The 16,304-nt window shown below is 49.7% G+C and overlaps 1 protein-coding gene across 1 annotated transcript; it reads left to right on the top strand.

The window, feature by feature from the left end:
- The first annotated feature begins 1,325 nt into the window (after positions 1 to 1,325).
- On the top strand, positions 1,326 to 13,626 carry LOC136510630 (uncharacterized). Its single transcript, XM_066505017.1, has 6 exons — positions 1,326 to 2,354; positions 2,619 to 2,750; positions 2,839 to 4,595; positions 4,939 to 5,060; positions 5,304 to 9,853; positions 9,945 to 13,626. The coding sequence occupies exon 1, from the start codon at positions 1,326 to 1,328 to the stop codon at positions 2,346 to 2,348; it is 1,023 nt and encodes a 340-aa protein (XP_066361114.1). The 3' UTR covers positions 2,349 to 2,354; positions 2,619 to 2,750; positions 2,839 to 4,595; positions 4,939 to 5,060; positions 5,304 to 9,853; positions 9,945 to 13,626.
- The last annotated feature ends 2,678 nt before the right edge of the window (positions 13,627 to 16,304 follow it).

Here is a 16,304-nt window from a genome sequence, read left to right as displayed (position 1 = left end):
TAATAGTATGGCTAAAGGAAAAACAAAGTCCTAAACTACTCTAAGTGTCTCTCCAACTCCAATCGACACTTAGAACTAGTCATCCTTAACCTTGTCGTCCATCCTTTGAAAACCGAAATGATTTCCATCGTAGGGGCTTGACCACCTTGATTGCCCAATTGATCTCCATTATCATGACCAAACTTAATTGCCTCTGCAAAACACACGTTAGTCATAGTAATCTTGTATTGTCATTAATCATCGAAACCCAAATAGGGGCCTAGATGCTTTCACCCAAAATATTAAAACCCCAGCCTTTGAAAAAAAACAAAGACCTTAAGCTTGGATTAGGTTCTATCAAAAGTTGTCTTAGCTCTGACAGGCTTATCCCAAATTAATTTGATATATGTAAAGAATTTAGGATCCTTAAGCCGCCATAATAGATCAAATCTAAATTCTAGATGCTTTTGTTGTTGCATTGTCCTAGTGTCAATAATAGGATTGTGATCAAATATCCCCCTAACAATCTTGATAGCTCTTGCCAAAGGACACTAATCCTCCCATTTCCTGGTTCTACTCTATCCAACTATTCAGGAGTAGTAGGACAAGTTTGATTATTATTCTATGTGTACTTACCACCATTGATGAGAATATCTATCTCTATCTCTTCTCTAACAATATAAAAGTACCAGTTGTAAACTTTATTAAAGCTACCCAACACATATCTCTGACAGTCATGACCTCTCCTAAATGCACCAAACAAATTACACCTAGAATCAACCAACCTTTTAAACAAACGGACGAGATCGCACCCTAGCCTCTCCTTTCTCTTAGGTAGCATTTGGTTAGGAGTCAAGGTGGACTGGGATGCTCTTGACTCTAGTTTATGGGATGGGATGGTCCCATTATCTGTTTGGTTGAGGAGGGATGGGACGAACCTGTTTTCTGTTTGGATCAGAGACAACAAAAGTGGGATCAACTACGGACAAGTGGGACCCAATTCTCAGTTTTTTTCTCCTTTTCTTTCTTCTCTCCTTATCCCTTCATCTCCAACCACCTAGCCTCGTGCACGGGCACGGGCACATAGCGCATCTCGTGTCCTCCACCCGCGCCTCCTTCCCCCGCGAGTGGTCGGCATTGCAGCAGGGCAGTCCTCGTGGCGGCGGCCAGCGGGGCTGGGGCTCTACCGCGCGATCGGCAGCGACGTGGCTCCAGCTCACCCTCGTGGCGGTGCTCTACCTCGCCCGCACGGTCGGCGGCAGCAGGGCTTCATCACGCGCGAGCTCACTCGTGTATGCCGGATCTTGGCGGTTGGAGCTCCCCCCACGCGACCTGGTGGCCGGATCATGGCGGGCGGAGCTGGACCTGGCACTCGCCCGTGCAACAGCTACGATGGAGCTCCGCGCCCGGACCTTGGCGGTGACCACCTTCTCTCTTCTGCTCCCCACTACCGGCGTCGTTCTTCCACGCGCAAGCCCGCGTCCCAGGAGGGACGCCCCCCGTCCATTGAAATTATAGGGACAGGGTCACCCCGTATCTCACAAAAATATTCCCGCGAGGGACATCCTCACCCTACTCAACTAAATATAGCTCGTCTAGGTCCGTCCGATCCCATCCCATCCCATCCCATCCCACTTTATCCCTCAAACCGAAAGCTATCTTACTCACTCAAATCCAACCATCCACGCCTGGTCACTCGTCCCATCCGACGCCCCCTCTCCTCCCTTCCCCCATCGCGTCGCGCGCCCCGCTCCTGCCCGGCGTGCCTCCGGGCCATCCCTCGCCGCCGCGGACGACGAACTCTCCAGCTCCGTCGGCCTCCGATTGGCCAGAGTCGCAGTCGCTCCTCCCCCGGCGCTCCGAGGACCAGCTGCGGCAGCTCCGCGCGCGCCGCCGCGAGGACGACCGCGCCAACGCCCGCGGGCCACCGCGCCGCCGAGATCTTCGCGGGCCATCGCGCCGCCGCCGCCGGGGACGAGGCCGCCTCCCTCCTTGCGCGCCTCGCAGATGCCGAGGCCGACGCCGCCGACCTGCGCGCCCGCACCGAGCGACTCGAGCGCGAGGCCACCGACCAGGACGAGCTGCTCACTGCGCTCCTTGCGGCTACCTCGCGCGCCGGGGACTCCGGCGCCGGTGGTGGGCCCCTGCTCCGCGCCTGCGACGGGGAGGAGGAGGAGGAGTGGGCCCGCCACGACGCACGTGGGGATCAGGAGCAGGACGCTCGTGGGGAGCCATTGGACAACGCCGCTGACACCACCAACGCCGAGGCGCTCGCCGCCGCGCTCTATGCTCAGCAGCGCCAGAAGCACGACGACGACTTCTACACGGCTACCTGCACCTCCTCCACCTGTGACTGCCACGATCATTAATCCCAGGTGCCCTCTCTGTTTTTCCGATGGTGAATCCCTAAATCCCTAGATGTTGGTGTTTTTTTTTTATTTTGCTGCATCTGAAAATGAACGTAAAACATGCTGAGCAGTAACAGTGAGCCCAAATAGTTTACTGCCTGATTTGTTGTTTCAACAAGCTGGTTTGGTTGCCATCATACATAAACTGGTGTTGCACTTCTTGACACTGAAATGAAATGTGTTGGTGTTCCATTGCAACTGTAAACGATGCCATGTTTATGCATTGTGCAGTTGCACTTCGGCCCCAAAGCAATAGATCTCAAGACAGTTGCATCCAAGTACTGTACTGCTGGTCTCTGGCCACAGTACAACTATGGGGGCTGGCCATCATGCTGCAGACCAACCAAATTCAACATAAATAAGGTGCAAGCTTCTCAAACTTTTTTAGAATGAGATGTCTGAACCACTGCAAGTATGTCATCTCAGTGTGATTACTTTTGCTATGTTGTAGATCTTAATGTTGGTGCCATGTTGTTGCTGTCATTGAGCATGCATTTGGGCCAATATTGTTGCTGTCATTGAGTATGCATTTGGGGCAATGCCATTACTTGTCTGTAAGAATGGCTAAGTTCAAGAACTCAGGCTCTGTTTCCACAAGGATTATCAGGTAGGTAGTTTCTATCAGTCATGTCACAGGAAACTAGACTTATACCGCAGCTTGTCTAAAAAACAAAACTTATGCTGCTACATAGGATGAGTATAATAAGAGCTTAGCTTTTGATTAGGAGTGGAGTAGGCTCTAATTTCCGGAATAGCTAAGAAAGGACCATCTGAACTAAGAGAAGCCTATACTAGACATAACTGTCGAGGAAGAAACATGATTGCTCTGAGCCCTGTAACATGGTTGACTTGCATCTCATAGCAGCCTCATGATTGCACGCTTGAGGCTGGCACTGCACCGAACAGCAGAATCTACTGCCCTCGTATAAACCATCTGGTGAGTGGCCCTTCTATCTTCTAGTGTCATTGTGTGAATGAATTGTAACACCCCAGCCCATTAGTAGCCTGTAGTATATGTGAAGTTGGTCCAAGTGGCACATGTGGAGTTGTTGTTGGTGGGTTTAGTACCACTTTGGAAGTTTAGGAGGGTGAGGGCCAGCTTATAAGCCTTATTGTTCCAAGCGTAGCACCTCTGCATTAACCCTTTTGCACGAAACGAGGACGAAAGTGTAAGAGGCGTGCTACGCGTATGCAGGCCCGTTCCACGTGCGGAGCTGGGCCATATAAACAATTTTGGACGGGAGTATCAACTCTTATTGCACGTGCCCGTGGCAGTTTTGAATGCGGTGCGGGGTGTTACAAGATGGTATTGGAGCATCAACCCTTGCGGGGTGTTACAGATGGTATTGGAGCATCAACCCTTGCTGCACATGCCCGTGGAGGGGTGTACCAAGGAGTGCTCCATATATATGTGGTGAGCTATCGAGAGTGTCAGCCCCCCCTAATGTAACACCCCACATAAAATCAGTGGCATGCTATGCTACTTGTACTATTCTAATACTTTTGTGATTAATCCATGTGCAAACATGCCTTTGTGCTACAAAAGTGTTGATCAAATGATGATTGATATTCTGAGGTTAGGAGCATCAACCCTTGTTGCACGTGCCCGTGGAGGGGTGTACCAAGGAGTGGTCCATATATATGTGGTGAGCTACCGAGAGTGTCAACCCCCCCCCCCTAATGTAACACCCCACATAAAATCAGTGGCATGCTATTCTACTTGTACTATTTTGATACTTTTGTGATTAATCCATGTGCAAACATGCCTTTGTGCTACAAGAGTGTTGATCAAATGATGATTGATATTCTGAGGTTAATTACAATTTCCTACCCTGAATTGATTTGATCTTTTAATCTTTAGTACCCTGTAACATGGTTGACTCAGCTTTAACAAAGCACAATTAGTTAAGTACTTCAAAGTTGATAGAATTAACTTTGGACTTAATGTGGCCCGTAGCGTTAGCACAGACAAATATACTATACTACGAAGTTGCTCTTGATTAATTTGCTTAGCTGCAAAATCAAAGTTTTTTTCTTCATCTTTAGACCATGCTTTAACCCTTCGTGAGCTCATACAAAGCTATAGTGCCATGCCTACAATTGTTTGTTAGGGACGCAGCAGCAACATTGTTTGTTAGGGAGCTCACCCCACTCCAGTCCGCCAGTTGATTCCATGGCTATCAAGCGCCGATTGTAAGCGGTCTCACAGTTAAGTTCTCGAATCTCAAATCCCCCATTTTTTTTTTGTCTCTACAGCCTGTGCATACATTAGTTGCAATACATGAAACCATACTACAATTAGTGACTCAAATTAAAATTTCCAAATGTGCTTCTTGTGGATATATAGGTCCATGGTCACTTGTGCCAAAGTGTCAGCAACTTGTTTAAGTTAGCAGAAAACTTGTCTTAAGATGTATTGTCAAGGGAAGCACATGCCTTCCAGAAGTTGCGACAAACAATTTCTCGATTTTTAATTCATGGACAATTTTATATCCAATCTTTATTATAGCTGAATTTTTCTGAGTGCATGAATGTTTCTCTGTTCTCTCAGGTCTTATTCAATGATTTCTTAGTCACCATAAATTCAGGGCTTTGTGTTATATGGCAATAATTAGCCAGTACAATGACCCCAGGAGCATTTTGTTCCAATAAGCTCATCACCTGTTCAGGAAGGTTTGCCCTGAACCACAATGTTTTCCAAGTAGTTACTATGACCTAATTCATAGTTAAATACAGTTTGCAGAGTTTTAGTTATCTGTTTAGCTATTGGATTGAACTCTAATTACCCAAAGTTGTTTCAGATTACATATTGGAATCAACTGTAGTGCTAGATACAAACCAGAAACTATTTTAAAGTACAAAATCTAATTTGATTTTTGTTAACTCACCAGATTATGCTTTCCATTTTTTTTGCAGCAGGTCTTCCATTACTAAATTTCAGTCCTGAACCTGACCGGTTATATTGTTTGCAAGTCTTCAGGCGGCATGTTGCACTGACATATTGGCTTTTTTTTCTTCAACTTTAATTTCAATTACTAATATTTGATGTCTTCAAATTTCAGCGCCGATAGTAAGGAAACGGAAAGAGAAAAGGAGTAGATGAGTTGATAGAATCGCTGGAAGTTGCGCTAAATAAAGAACCACAAAAAGATACATTGATTTTTTTAAGAGTAATGCAAGCCGTCTAGGAACATCGAACAAGTATGTTGACACTTCTTGTCGGTGTTTCGTAGACCGACTAGTGAATTTATACGAATGTCGCGCTGCTCCAGGAAGACGATGGTAGCATTCAAAAGACACGAGGAGTTATACTAGTTCAGGCCGAAGCCCTACGTCCAGTCTCAGAGATGATCGGGTGCGTGTTTCTCGCTTGAATGCTATGAAGTTCTTACAATGGGGGGGTGCAAGAATGGTGAAAGAAGTAGGAGAGCTAGAGCTAGGAGATAGACTGTCTGAATGAGAGCTTCGAGAGTCCGATGCTGCGGAAGGGTGTCCTAGCTACACTTATATAGAGTCCGGGGCCAGGTCACATACAAAGAGGAAGGTTCTCCCGACCGAGGGGTCGTGAGCCTAAGAGAGGGAACCAAGCTAACTTGGCTTGCAAGTAATGCTATCTTGTAGTGCACGTCCAGGTGTGGTTCTCGTCATGGTCTTGTGCTCACGTCGCGGCATTGTATGGCGTGGTGCTACTATGCCGGTGGTGGCGGCATTGTAGGCATAGTGGTGTTTTGTCAGCCGTCCTGTGCGACGTGGTCTCGCTGTGGCCTTCGTCATTGCCTCCTGATCTCCCGGTGGCGTTGTACAAGAGTTGGTAGCCGCCCCCAGGTCATTGGTCATCTTGCTGGTTGTGGAGCCAGTGGCCACGATCCCGCGCTCCGGGGTCGTGGCCTTCGTTAGCTTAGATGGCCTCAAAAGTCAAGGCTGTCGTTGTGGCTTCCAACCCGTAGTGCATGGAGTCGTACATCTGTCTTGTCGAGCCGTATTTGGATGGTGGGCTGTCGTACTGGCTGCCATCGCTTGGCGGTGTTGTCTTGTCTACGCTGCATGGCGTAGGGATGGTGTCTTGATCGGACTGAGGGGATTTCTGTCCCCTTGGTCCTTGCGGGGTCAGTGTGGCGTGCCTGCTCGTGTTAGAGCAGCGTGCTTGGCGCGGCTCAATCTCTCCCTGTTCCTCTCAGAGGTCGGGACGGGGAGAGGTCGTTAGGAGTTGCGCTGTGCGCAGTGAAGGCTAGGGGAAGAGGTCATGGCTGACACTTGCCTTGGTGTTTGGCCTAGGTCTGCGTAGCTTAGTTGGGCCTCGATCGTTTGGGCTTATACTAGCTGATGTACCGTGGGTCGTCCGAGCGGCTAACTAATCGGTGTCTTAAGATATCCGGGGTATCATAACCCTGACAGTTGCCCCCGAGCGGTTTTACGATCACGAAGTGATCGTTAAAGCGCTGATATTCATGTGCGTTGTGTGCGGGTTCATAGTTGTGGCTATTCGAGCTTCGTCGCTCGACCCCTTGCGGGCTAGTGCGTTGAATGTGGTAGGCGGCTGTTACGTTCAGTCTTGCTAGGATGGCTTGACTGTGCGGTACATGACTGCTGAGCCCGGTCGTGTCAGTGTGATGCGAATCGAGGCTCGTGATCCAGGCGGGGCCGAGTGGTCTCGTCGATGCTATACCGGCTCTGCCTTTGAGAGGATCCTGATTTTCCTGACCTCATGCGGGCTTCTGACATTGATTGTGACCTCCTGTGGTTTGCCACGTGATGTGGGGGTCTCAGGCTGCCCAGTCTGCCCTTGGGCCTATAAATAAGGGGCTTCCTTCTGTTCGAACCACTTGCAGCTACTTCTACAAACTTGCTCTTAGTCCTTTTGAAGGGCTAAACGAGAGAGAGATAGTGAGCTCCTAGTGAGGTTTCTAGCATGCGACTCACTAGGGTCGCTTGCGGTGGCCAAAAGCTAGCGCTGCCCTTTCCAACAACTAGTGTTAGGTGGAGACTTGCGAGCGGGGAAGGACAGGATGGCCTGGCTGTCGTGTAGGGGGTCGTGCAACCTTTGTGACATGGTTGCACTTTGGCCTCCCTTTTGTTCCTTGGCATCGGAGTGGTCGCCAAGGTGCTTGTTGGAACTAGATAGTTCTGCCGCTTTCTTCTTCCCCGTGCTCTGCTCCTTGGTGGTTGCGATGCTGCAGGAGGGCTTGCGAGTCCTCGTGCAGCGTGCTCCCTAGGGGCTTTTCAGTGGGTGGTATCGGTTTTTTATTCCTTGTGTGTAGATCGATCGCACTTCGCTTTGTAATCATGAAGCATGAATAAAAGCTCAAGGAATCCTCCCTCTGGAGTTTTTGCGGCCTCTTGTGAAACCGTGGTGAGCCCTCGAGCCGTTTGGCCGAGTTCGGGTTCATTAGTCCAAAATCACGGTCTCTCGAGTGGGTCATCGACCTCTCGTTACGCAGGGTGTTGAGCGCGTCTAGCGACCTTGGGCCTTTCCGCTAGAGTGCCTTGGCCTTGGTTGGTTAGGTACTTGACCCTTTTTGTATGTGGTCGGACCGCGTTCACTTTGTAATCGTTATATTCGAATGAAAGCTTTAAGGACTTCTCTTTTCGGGGTCCTGTGACCTCTTGTGTGATCTCGTTGAATCCTGGACCACTTGGTCGGGATCGGGTCTGTGGGCCCAAGGTGTAGGTTTCGAGCGGGTCATTAAACTCTCGCCACATGGGGCAACGAGGTCGCCTTGCGACCTTGGGCCTCTCCTCTCGAGCGCTTTGGTCTGACAGCTTTTAGGGGGTTACGTCCACGCTTTCAGGTCTGTTCGGGTGGTCTTCATGAGGCTGAGGACCGTCCTTTTGGGAGCTGAGTGGCCTTGACTATGCATGGTCAGATCGCTGTCGCGTTTTGCGGGATCTAGCGCTGCTTCACAAGGAAGGTGCTGTTATGCAACCTTAGCCATCCGCTCCATCGATCTCCTCTAAAGGGGTCATCGATCCTCGTCGGTATGCGAGGCTTGGGAGCTGGCCTTAGGTCGTGGTTTTGGGACTTGGGGAGGAGCTGGTCGTGGCTTGGTCCCTGCCCTTAATGGGATCGCCTAGACTCGGCTCCGTGTTCCCCCTATTGCCCTTTTCGACCCTAAGGGGTCGTACTGCCTTATTACAGTCAGGTTTAGTTTTTGCCCCACGTGGGGAGAGGCTTGTCCATCGTAACCACGCGGTCGAAGTGGTGCACCTCGTTGGGGTCGATGGGTAGTTCGAGCAGGACCTGATATCCTCCATAATCGACGTGAAGTTTGGCTGTGCCTCATTGTGAGACATCGCATAAATCGTCGGCCATGAAACCCATTGGTCCCCGACTGCCTCCGCAATGGTTAGAGGGTAAGATGCCTCCCCCCAGAGGGGGTCAACCCAGGCGACTTCGAAGCAGACGACTCGAACACAGGGAGAGATGGTCATGTGGCTCTGCACCACTGATAAGAGCCGCGGGGGCCATCTCACCCTGCCTCTATCCCTTTGTGGCCTCAAGCCCATCTAAGTACTGGCACAAGAGTAAGTTTCCTAAGCACGATGCGAGGCGTGTTCGTGGTGGGTCGCTCTGCACACGGATTCAGGGGTGTTTGACCTCCTTAATCACATTGCGTTAATGGCGCCCACTCACGAGCAGTAATGCATCCACAGAACACGAGCACGTAAACTGAAACGATATGGAAAGTGGGAATATACAGGGCTTACCTGGTTCGGGTTGTTGCGTGGGCGGTCGTTGCTCCGCCTTCCACCCGGTCACCGCCCCTGTTCTGGTTCGATTTATTGCGTGGGCGGCTGTCGCTCCGCCTTCCACCCGGTCACTGCCCCTGTTCTATGAGATTATTGAAGCGGTTAGTAATGGGCATAGAGCGTGAACGGACCTGGGGCGCTTGTCGGGGTCTTCTTTGTGGCTATAAGTTCGATGGTGCAGTGCACAGTGCGAAGCGTTCGCTCCCCGTCCCTTGCATCACCCTCTTTTTTGTCCCATTCGTGTGCTCATAGTTGTCCCGTCTAGTCAGGGCGATGTATTGCAGGAAATGCTAGCGCGAGGAGTCACTAGAGGTTGATGGTTCGCTGTCGCGTCTCCATTCTTTTCTGCAAGATCAAGGGCAAGTGATTTTAAATCATTTTTAGGTCTAGAATTGTTTGTGCTGACTGCTTGTGCTTTTAGGATTGCCCCTTCCGTGCGACGTTGAGGATTGGGGACCCTCCTGGCGCCGTCTGTCCCTGGTTCATTCCACCTCTAGGACCGACGAGTCCCTGTCACTCTTCCCTTTCTACCGGGCGGTGGGAAATATGGGTCTTCGTGTTCGAGAGGGACGAGGCTCATCGGTTGCACTCGAACTCTGCCCATGAGGCGGTTTAGCTGAAGGCCCACCTAGAGAATCTCTAGGTGTCCCTCTTGGTGGCAAGAGAAGAGGTCGTCAAGGCGCGAGCGTTGGCCACCGTCGCTCGGGTGCGAGCAAGCGGTGAGTTTCCTGCTGTCGCTAATTCCTGTGGTCGTCTGTCCCCTTTTTTTCTTTTTATTCTTGGATTTTAATGGGAACCTTTTTGTTATAGTTCTGGAGGGGCAGCTCACGGCGTATCGTGTTGAGGTGGAGGAGGCTCATCTCCAGGAAGGCCTCTCGAACGAGAATCACTGCCACGGCGTGGTTCCCAGGGCCCAGCGGGGGGCTGGCGCTAGTGGATGACCCGCTGTCGCGGGAACCGCTGCGACTATTGTGAACATAGAGGATAGTCTTCGTAGCTATGGTTAGGTCCCTTAAGTTGTGCTGAGTGTTCTTGGCTTGCAAACTTGTGTATGTTGTTGGTGAGGTTATGAGGATTAAGTCGTCCGTGTGCATGGCCTACCGACAATCTTCTTACTGGTTTCACGTTTCCCTTGTTTGCGCTGATGTGGCACTCTCTTTTCGGCATGGGGAGGCATATGATCCTTGCTTAGGGATTGATTTCCCACAATGTGTAGATTTTAGCTAGAGGTCGCATGTCATGCTGTGTATTTGCCATGCTGCGGGGCGCAGGCGGTGAGGGTGCGTGGGTAGCAAGTGCGGCTTCTCACGGTGGCGGTGTATGCTGGCGGGGAATCTCGTGTGCGCTCCCCCCGTGGGTTAATGGTATTGGCCGCTTGCGAGAAGCGGATTGGGCCGTCCCGAGGGTGGGCGCCCTTGAAACGAGCCGTGTGAATTTCGTACCCCTATGGCCTTGTTCGGTTTTGAGGGAACGATTCCTAGCCAGAGGGTTTCTTCACTAATTTACATAACGTTGGGATAGTTCTGGCCTAGAATGGCCGGCAATAGTGCTAATTGAACGGTGCCTAAGTTTGTTCCACACTCCATTTTAGCCATTTAGGGTTATTAACGTATCTCTGTGTGTATGCGAATGCGATCGAATAATGAAGTGAGGTATAGAGTTGACATCACCGGTGGGCGTTCAGGGACTCGTTGTTCATCCTACTATCGTTGCTCGCGGCGTGTCGAGCCCCCGAGCACTCGTCCGTGGCAGGATTGTTGCGGTTCATGAACCGCAAGCTGGTGAGGTTGCTTATTTATCGCTCGGGGCAGTCACACCCGGTGTGGGTCGACCTCTCGAGCAACCTTGGGTCGATCCTTGTCGACTCCTCATCCTCGGCGGGCTCGCGAGCCCCTGGGGATGGTTTGTTTGTGTCCAACTCATTGAAGTCCATGGCTGAGAGGCCTCGTGCATTCTGATGCACGAGTCCTCATGGCGCGACGTTGTCACGTCTTCGCTTCTAGGTGGTGTTGCCACTCTTGATGAAGAACTAGTGCAACCTATCGTTGCGGAAGTGGGTTCCAAGGGCGACGTGTCTATGTTTGCTCGGCGTGGTGCGTCGTGCTCTCAGAGAGCTCGCTTCCTTGGATGCACGTGCCTCCGTGTGAAAGCTGACAACTCGTGATGGCATGACGGATGGCTAGTCCGTCATGAGGGATTTGACCTTGGTTCTAGGCGTGGCCTGGCGAGGCGTGGCACCGGATGGTCACTTGGTCACTAGTGACAACGCCGCATGGCGGCGGATAGTTTTGTCGCTCGTCTGTGCCCTGATTTGCCACATTCTGCCGGTAGCGGAGAAGCTGCTCAGAGCGTGGCTCTACTATGGGATCTAGGCCTCCCATGCGGTGGGCCTAGACGGGGTAGAGCCGGTGACGGGCGTTAACTCGTCAGTGCGGATGATCTCATGGTTTCCCCGAAGGATGTGGCCACCAAGGGCCATTCCGTGGGTGAGCTCACCATGAACCATAGGCCTCTGGTTTCCTGGGTGGAAAACATGGCCATGGCCGGTGATGAGAGAGGGTACTAGCCCACCTATGTAGGTGAACTCTAGGATGCAACCATTGAGGGCCGTTCTGAGAGTATCTTTGCTGTAGGCCATAGTGTCTAGGTCTCCAGGGTGGAGGACTTGGCTGTGGCCGAAGACGGATATGGGCACTGAACCTTCGACGCCGATGAACTCAGGGTTCCCGTGACGGATGCGGCTACTATGGGCCGTTCCATGGGCGAATCCATCAACAGTGCAAGGAGCCATCGCTTCCTTCTCAGCAACGAGAGTGCGCGACTGTCCCTTACCTAGCGCGCCAACTTTCGGTGTTTCCTAGGCAGACTAGTGAATTTATATGAATGTTGCGCTGCTACAGGAAGATGATGGTAGGATCCAAAAGACATGAGGAGTTATACTTGTTCAGGCCGGAGCCCTACGTCCAGTCTCTAAGATGATCGAGTGTGTGTTACTCGCTTGAATGCCCTGAAGTTCTTACAACAGGGGTGCAAGAATGGTGGAAGAGGTAGGAGAGCTAGAGCTAGGAGATGGATTGTCCGAATGAGAGCTTCGAGAGTCTAATGCTACGAAAGGGTGCCCTGGCTGCCCTTATATAGAGTTTGGGGCAAGGTGACAAACAAAGAGGAAGGTTCTCTCGACCGAGGGGTCGTGAGCTTGAGGGAGGGAACCTAGCTAACTTGGCTAGCAAGTAACGCCATCTTGTAGTGCACGTCCGGGCGTGGTTATCGTCATGGTCTTGTGCCCACGTCGCGGCATGGTGTGGCGTGGTAGTACTGTGCCGGTTGTGGAGGCATTGTAGGCTCGGTGGTGTTTCACCAACCGTCTTATGCAACGTGGACTCGCTGTGGCCTTCATCATCACCTCCTGATCTCCCGCGGATGTCGTATAAGAGTTGGTAGCCACACCCAGGTCATTGGTCGTCTTGCTGCTTGTGGAGCCGGTAGTCATGATCCCGTGCTCTGGGGTCGTGGCCATCGTTGGCTTAGATGGCCTCAAAAGTCAAGGCCTCTATCGTGGCTTCCATCCCGTAGTGGTTGGAGTTGTACATCCGTCTTGTCGAGCCGTATTTGGACGGTGGGCCGCCGTACTGGCCGCCACCGCTCGGTGATGTTGTCTTGTCTACGCTGCATGGTGCAGGGATGGTGTCTTGACCGGACCGAGGGGATCCTTGCAGGGTCAGTGCGGCGTGCCTGCTCCTGTCAGAGCAGGTGTGCTTGGCGCGGCTCGATCTCTCCCCGTTCCTCTCGGAGCTCGGGATGGGGGAGAGGTCGTGAGGAGTTGCGCTGCGTGCGGTGAAGGCTGAAGGAAGAGGTCATGGCCGAACCCTACCTTGGTGTTTGTTCCAGGTTCGCGTAGCTTAGCTAGGCCTCGATCGTTTGGGCTTATACTAGCTGATGTACTGTGGGCCGCTTGAGTGGCTACCTAATCGGTGTCTTGAGATACCCGGGGTAGTATAACCTCGGCACTTCTCTTTTCAGTTGTATTTTGAGCTTTAGGACAATGGTGGATTAGCCTTGCTTTATTGTATGCATGTGTATAGCCAACTTATCATTTTTGTTAGTCCAAATGAAAAAAGAAAACAAAGTTGTATTGGTTATTGGCTTATAATATGCTATTCTTCCAAGCATATGGTGCCAAACATGTGAAAACAAATATTTTCGTACCATGTTTAGATCTTGTTGATTGGTGAACAAATATCTTGTTGATTGGCAAACAAATATTTTGTTACAAAAAAATTTGTTATTTAATTTGTCTATAGCGTTAGCACGGGCATTATACTAGTTTCTCTAAGTTCATGAGTTTAGATAACAGAATTAAAGTGGTATGACTTCTTGTGAGCAGCTATCCCTTTATTTTTATCACTATCCGTTAAATTCTTCAAGTACGAACATGGTCACACAGGGCATTGAGTTTCAGAGGAGGTAAAAATATTATAAGTTCCCCCATAAATACTTTCTCCATTCCAAATTATAAGTCATTTCAATTTTTTGTGAGTCAAAGTATCTCAAGTTTGACTAGAATTATAGAAAGAATCACAAAGATTTATGACATCATATAAGTATACTATGAAAACATAATTAATGAAGAATCTAATGATACTTATTTGATATCATAAATGTTATTATTTTATTATATAAATTTGGTCAAACTTTAGATGTTTTGACTCTCCAAGAAAGTTGTAATGACTTATAACTATGGATAGAGGGAGTACAAAATTATGTCACCTGCAAGTATTTCAATTGTAGATATTCAACAAAAATCTTTTACATGACTCTAAAATATCTTATCTTCATGTTCAATTTGCGGAATCCATTACCACAATAACTTCTTTGATGTGTGCTAAACTTATGTTATCAAGAATTGGGAGGAGGAAAGGGAGGGCGATGGGAGGCACCTTATGGATTGCCGGGGTGACAATTCTGGTGGTCAAGGTCATTGTCGGTGCTTGTGGCTTCATGGACATTGGCTGCAGCATCCCTTCAAATGGAAACAAAAGAGTGACAGAGGCAGACAACAAATGAAATGCACAGTCCCTAACAATTGGCCTTTTATCATGACCCGATCATGACATGTTGCTTATCATACTCATCATGAGCATCATATGCATTCTAATCTCAAATTAGAATTCAACTTGTGCAAAATCTAAACTAAAAACTGCTCACTGTTGGTTTTGACGGAGGGTTCGTCGGGTGTGACGGAGTGTCCGTCAGACCCGCTGCACAGTTTGACAGAAATCGGTCTCTATCAGTGCACTTCGACTCGCAGCGGAGACTCTGCTAGAGCCAGTGGAGTGTCTGCCAGCCTAGTCATCTCATGCAGCAGAGTTGGCGTGTCACTTTGTAAAGCCTTTGGACCCCCAACCACCACAGCTATCTAGCTCATGGAGAGCCAAACTAGAGGCCACTGCCAGCCCATTCTCCCATTCTCACACCCTCTCTCACACCAAAGAAAGCAAGGAGGAAGAAAGGAGGGGAAAGGAGAAGGGGATTGGGGATTGCTGTAGTGGCTCATCACCATGGAATTCACCTAGGAGCCTAGCACCACAAGAGGTAGGGGTTGGAAGAGGGAGGAGCCCTCTCACCATCACAATTTGGAGCAAGGAGAAGGAAACAAGAAGAGGAGAGCTCGAGTCACCAAGGGAAGATCCAGCTTCTCCACCACCTTGACAAGCCTCGCAAACTTGTTTTGCTGCCCTTGGTATGGATCAAACCTGAGCTAAACACCATTTATTTCCTCCTTCACATGAGTCTAAACCTAGAAATAGTTTATTTGTGACCTAGAGCGAGTTTGCACACGATGTAGCTAGAACCACCTAGCTAGATATGCTCTATAGAATGCTAGGAAGCTACCCTGGAGATGGATTACACATGCAAACACTCTAGGGTAAGTTTTAGATTTCGAGATGTATGAACAAAGCACTGTCAGTCAGTTGACAGAGTGTTCGTCATATGCGGTGGAGTGTCCGTCACTGCTGCAACTCGACTGTCAGCACTTAAGCAGAGCACTGAGTAACTCCGTGTAGTGTCCATGAGAGGTCTAGGAGTGTCCACATAATTATAAATTTAATCTCCAGAGAACCCGAGAGCAGCTAGTTCGTGGCAGAGTTTCTATCAAACTTGGCGGAACGTTTCGTGGAAGCTACCCTACAGACCCGGCTAGACAGATGGTCCGTCACCCATGACGGAACGTTCCGATCCTACTACCAGAGAGCCAAACATTCTAGATGCTACAGACTTTCTGTGATAGAGCTAGTGTTCGTAAATCTCCACAGAGTGTCCGTTCAATTATAAATTAGCAACCCGAGACTAGCAAGTTTCTATTCAGACTTGGCGGTGTGTCCATGCCTCTTAACATTTACGAAGAATCCGCAAGCGCACGGATATAACGTTGTAGCACTTTACTCGGAAGTATTCATGTTATCGTATTTTCACAAGGAATGAAAGTGTATAAGTCTCTTAGCTAGTTCACCCAAGATGACAAGAGGGAGAGGGAGAGGCTTCAAGTGTGGTGTGTGTAAGAGTGGGGGCCTCTCCCTCTATTTATACTAGTCTAATGGTCGGTTTGCAGGGAATATTCTAGGGGATCCGTGCACAACCGCCTTGGAGGACTCACAAGGAAGCGCCACACGGAGTTGAAGGTGAGAAGCGCAGGTAGGGGTCGGGCGACCCCTATGGTCGGCCGACCCAAGGTAGCGCCTTCCCTCAACTGCCTTCATCGTGGTGTCTAACAGGTGGGTCCCTAGTGTGATCCTCGAGGATAGGCCTTTAATACTGTTGGCAACTTTGCTTGTGGACCCTTTCCCCTTAGTGCTCGCGTCGGATAGGCGTTACACTGTGTTTCTTGTGTACTTTGAGCATGTTTTTTATGTTATTCCAACATGTATCCTGCAAAACACTTATTCTCTAATATATGTGGAAATAGGTTAATATAAATAAAATATGTGAGTAAGACATGTCGGTTCTCCTTTATTTCTATCTTATTTGGTAGTCGGATTTAGCTTGTAAGGACCGCCAACAGTGCCCTGTGGTGGAGTGTCCATTAGGTCAAGCTGTTCTGATTTTGCTAAGTACCAGTACTCGTGGACTGTTCGTGATTTTCAACAGAGTATCCGTCAACTCAAACCGACA

The sequence above is a fragment of the Miscanthus floridulus genome, chromosome 16, assembly GCF_019320115.1.
Source record: "Miscanthus floridulus cultivar M001 chromosome 16, ASM1932011v1, whole genome shotgun sequence".
NCBI classification, from domain to species: domain Eukaryota; kingdom Viridiplantae; phylum Streptophyta; class Magnoliopsida; order Poales; family Poaceae; genus Miscanthus; species Miscanthus floridulus.
Note: the sequence above shows the minus strand (reverse complement) of the source record. Positions and strands in the feature narration are given on the sequence as shown.

Coding starts and splice junctions, on each gene's coding strand:
- LOC136510630 (XM_066505017.1), top strand. CDS start 1,326: ATGGCGGGCGGAGCTGGACCTGGCACTCGCCCGTGCAACAGCTACGAT.